Source organism: Nematolebias whitei, chromosome 22 (genome assembly GCF_014905685.2).
Source record: "Nematolebias whitei isolate Nwh7 chromosome 22, NemWhi1, whole genome shotgun sequence".
NCBI lineage: Eukaryota > Metazoa > Chordata > Actinopteri > Cyprinodontiformes > Rivulidae > Nematolebias > Nematolebias whitei.
Window position 1 is genome coordinate 31,531,622 of NC_056519.1, and position 4,043 is coordinate 31,535,664.

Below are 4,043 nucleotides of genomic sequence, written 5' to 3' on the forward strand. Positions count from 1 at the left end.
TTAATGTGCGTTTTCACGTTAAACTGGATGATTTTGAGTATCTTTTATTCGCCACTTCCTCCAACATGAAATGTTTTGGATGTGGCCAGGAGGGGCACGTAATAAAAATGTGCCCAAACAGGGCCGGACCGGCCCTGCCCGCTGCTGCTGCAGGAGAGTCCGCGACCCCAGCGGACAGGGAACGAGTTAGTGTTGAGGTGACAGCTGTGGACGGTGAAGCAACAAAAAGTTTGTGTGTGGGAAAAGGTGGAAACACGGAGGTGTGTGGTGGTGGGGAGAATGGTGGTGTTGTGGATGGTGAGGAGGAGGCTCGAGGGGAGGTGGGGGAGAGAAACGGAGAGCGAGGAGTGCAGGAGGGTGATGAGGAGTTAGTGTGTGGTGATCGGGAAGGGAAAGGAGAGGTGGAGGTGGATGAGGAAATAAAAGGTGCAGGAAAGAAAAATGAGAAGTCAGGAACTGGTGTGGAGGGAGAAGCAGGGGCGGTTGTAGAGGAGATGGAGCTGGGGGCCCCAACCCAGGTGAAGAAACTAGGGAAAGAAAAAATATTGAAGTTGCTACACGGGCCAGCAAGATGTGTGCAGAGATGAAGGAGGGAGCAGAGAGCAGTGACAGTGAGGGCTGGTGCTCTGACTTCAGTGAAGCCTCTGTCTCACAGGCTGACTGCACTGAACACCGGTACCCTGTAGAATCCTTCCTGTCCGTCCTCAAGCAAACCAAAGGGCTGAGAGGAGTTAAAGTCGAAAGTTATTTTCCTGACCTGAAAACGTTTTATTTCTCAGCCAGACATCACATTAGACACAAAAAAGAGTCAGGTTTTACAGATCAAGAAACATTCAGATTAAAGAAAATAATGTCAGTAATAAAGTCAGAAAACAATTCTGATCAAATGATGAACAGCAGCATTTTAATATTCCTTATAGTCTTTTTGTACACGCTTTTAAACCTCTCACTCACCATGGATGCTTTTAAAATAGCATCATTAAACCTGAACGGGGCCAGAGAGGCTGTGAAACGTGCACTGGTTTACCAAACCATAAAGTATAAAAAAAATGGACATTTTATTTTTACAAGAGACACACAGTGATCCATCCAATGAGACAGAGTGGCGCAGGGAGTGGGAAGGGGAGGCCATTTTTAGCCACGACACCTCCCAGAGTGCAGGAGTGGGACTCCTCTAAAGCTTTTACTCCCAGCCACATAGAGGAGGTGCAACACATTGTTCAGGGAAGGTGTCTTTTAGTCAAAGCCGGGTTTGAACATTTTAATGTAACTTTTATTAATATTTATGCTCCCACTGCCAATGAAGAGAAACAACGTTTTTTAGAAAAAATTGGGGAAAGGTTGGGAGATTGTGGGTTTGTAGATTATGTTTTTATAGGAGGGGATTTTAATTGTACTGAAAACGAGTTTTTAGACCGCAATCATGCAGAGCCTCATCCAGCAGCCCAGCGCGCTCTGCGGCAGCTGCTCTCGTCTCATGGCCTGGTGGATGTATGGAGGAGGATGCACGCAGGCTCCAGACAGTACACGTGGTCCCACTGTAAAGAGAATCTCATTTCTTTTGCTCGCCTTGACCGGTTTTATTGTTTTAAACATCATTTCAACGTGTTTAAAGCCTGTCGGATTTTACCAGTAGCTTTTACGGATCATTCGCTGGTTTTAGGTTTTTATCAGAAACATTTGACCTAAGAGTGCCTACTGGCATTTTAACTCAGTTTTAACTTATGACCGTAGTTTTAAAGAGATTTTGAGTTATTTTATGAAGGTTTTTAGACCGAGGAAGGGTGATTTTACATGTCTGCAACAGTGGTGGGACCACGGGAAAGTACAAATAAAACAGCTGTGTCAACAGCACACGCTCAATGTTACTCGCAACATCACAAGATCTATCAAAGATCTGGAGACTGATGTAGTGGAACTAGAGCACCTCAGTGAAACCACAGGAAATCGAGAGCACATTGAAGCCCTCAAATCTAAAAGGTTAGTTTTAACAAACCTGCTGGACGCAAAAGTCCAAGGTGCGTTGGTCAGGTCCCGGATGCAGAACATCACAGAGATGGATGCACCTTCCAGCTTCTTCTTCAGCCTGGAGAGGAAGCACGGGCAGAGAAAACTCATCCACTCTCTGTTGTCGGACACCGGGCAGCAGCTGAGCGAGCCGAGCCAGATCAGGAGGAGGGCTGTGGAGTTTTACTCCTCGTTATTCAAAAGCGAATACGAGAGGAACGACGAGCTGTTCAGGGAGTTCTGCAGTGGACTACCCCAGGTCTCTGAGGAGACCAACACCGACCTGGAGTGCCCCCTGGGACTTCAGGAGCTCCACACAGCCCTCCAAAACATGCAAGGCCAGAAAGCTCCCGACGTCGACGGACTCACTGTGGAGTTCTATAAGGCCTACTGGGACATCCTGGCAAAGGATCTGCTCCATGTCTTCAGTGAAAGCCTGACCACTGGTTTGCTCCCGCTGTCGTGCTACAGAGCGGTCGTCACCCTCCTGCCCAAAAAAGGGAACCTGCAGGAGATGAAGAATTGGCGCCCGGTGTCCCTTTTCTGCACCGACTACAAAATCCTCTCCAAGGTCCTGGCAACCAGGATGAGAGAAGCAATGGAACAGGTCATCCATCGAGACCAGACTTATTGCATCCCCAGCAGGTCCATGGTAGATAATATCTATCTGATTCGAGATGTTTTGGAAGTCTCCAGTTCATTGGGTCTGAACACAGCATTGGTCTCACTTGACCAAGAAAAGGCTTTCGACCACGTTGAGCACAGCTTCCTCTGAGAAACCATGGAGGGGTTCGGGTTCAGCGCTGGTTTTATAGCCAAGATCCAGGTGCTGTACAGTAACATTGAGAGTGTGCTGAAAGTCAACGGTAGCCTGTGTGCTCCTTTTAGGGTGTATAGAGGTGTTCGGCAGGGCTGTGCACTCTCTGGAATGCTCTATGCGCTCTCCCTGGAACCCCTCCTTAAAAAGATCCGTTCGAGTGTTCCTGGTTTAGTTTTACCTGGTTTTAACAGTAACATAGTTTTATCCGCCTACACTGATGACGTTGTTGTTTTTATAAAAAACCAACAAGATGCCGACACGTTAAGTGAGCTCACCGAGAGTTTTTCCACCCTGGCTGCTGCGAGGGTGAACTGGGTAAAGAGCACAGCCTTCGCCATGGGTGAGTGGCCTGAAGGGCTCCCAGTTCTCCCTCAAAACCTCCCGTGGAAGAGAGACGGGCTTAAATACCTCGGCATCCATCTAGGGGATGAAGCTCAAGTGCAAAAGAACTGGGAAAATGTGGAACAAAAGGTCAGGAGCAAATTACAAAAATGGAAATGGCTACACACTCAAATGTCCTACAGAGGCAGAGTGTTGGTTTTAAACAACCTGGTCGCATCACAACTGTGGCACAAACTCTGTGTTTTAGACCCACCTCCAGGCCTGTTGGTAAAGATCCAGTCTGAGATGGTGAAGTTTTTTTGGAAAGGTCGACATTGGGTGCCACAGTCTGTACTGTTTTTACCGAGAGAGGAGGGGGGACAGGGCCTTGTCCACCTGGCCAGCAGAACGGCAATGTTTCGATTACAGTTCCTCCAGAAATACCTGGCGGGACCTCCTGACAATGTGTGGAGGGACGTGGCCAGCTGCATTCTTAGACGTGCGAGCGGGTTGGGGCTGGATGCTGCTCTGTTTCTGACCAATGTTAGCATTTTAAAGTTAAAGGGGTTACCCCAGTTTTACCAGAGTGTTTTTAAATTGTTTTCCTTTTTTAACCCAAACAGATCAAGAACGTATAAGTCTCTGCATTGGCTTTTAGAGGAACCGCTAATCTGTGGTGCAAGACTAGACGTTTCCGATAGCACGGTACCAGGTCTGTCAGGGGTGCTGTGTGGGTCTGGGATGGTGACTCTGAGGCGGCTGGTGGAGACGGCCGGTCCGGACTTCTCCAGCGTCCGGGAGGTGCTTTCGCTGCTTGGAGTCCGGTCTGCCAGGCTGGTGCGGCGCTTCCCGGACCACAGCTGCAGGAGACGCTCCTCCCCTGCTGTGATCCTCT

The 4,043-nt window shown here is 48.7% G+C and overlaps 1 protein-coding gene across 1 annotated transcript in view; it reads left to right on the plus strand.

The window, feature by feature from the left end:
• The first annotated feature begins 2,788 nt into the window (after positions 1–2,788).
• The window catches only part of LOC119428138 (protein O-mannosyl-transferase TMTC1-like), a 94,748-nt gene continuing 93,493 nt past the window's right edge, over positions 2,789–4,043 (plus strand). Inside the window, 2 exon segments of the mRNA XM_037695775.1 lie at positions 2,789–2,873; positions 3,807–3,985. Coding sequence (XP_037551703.1) covers positions 2,789–2,873; positions 3,807–3,985 — 264 coding nt within the window.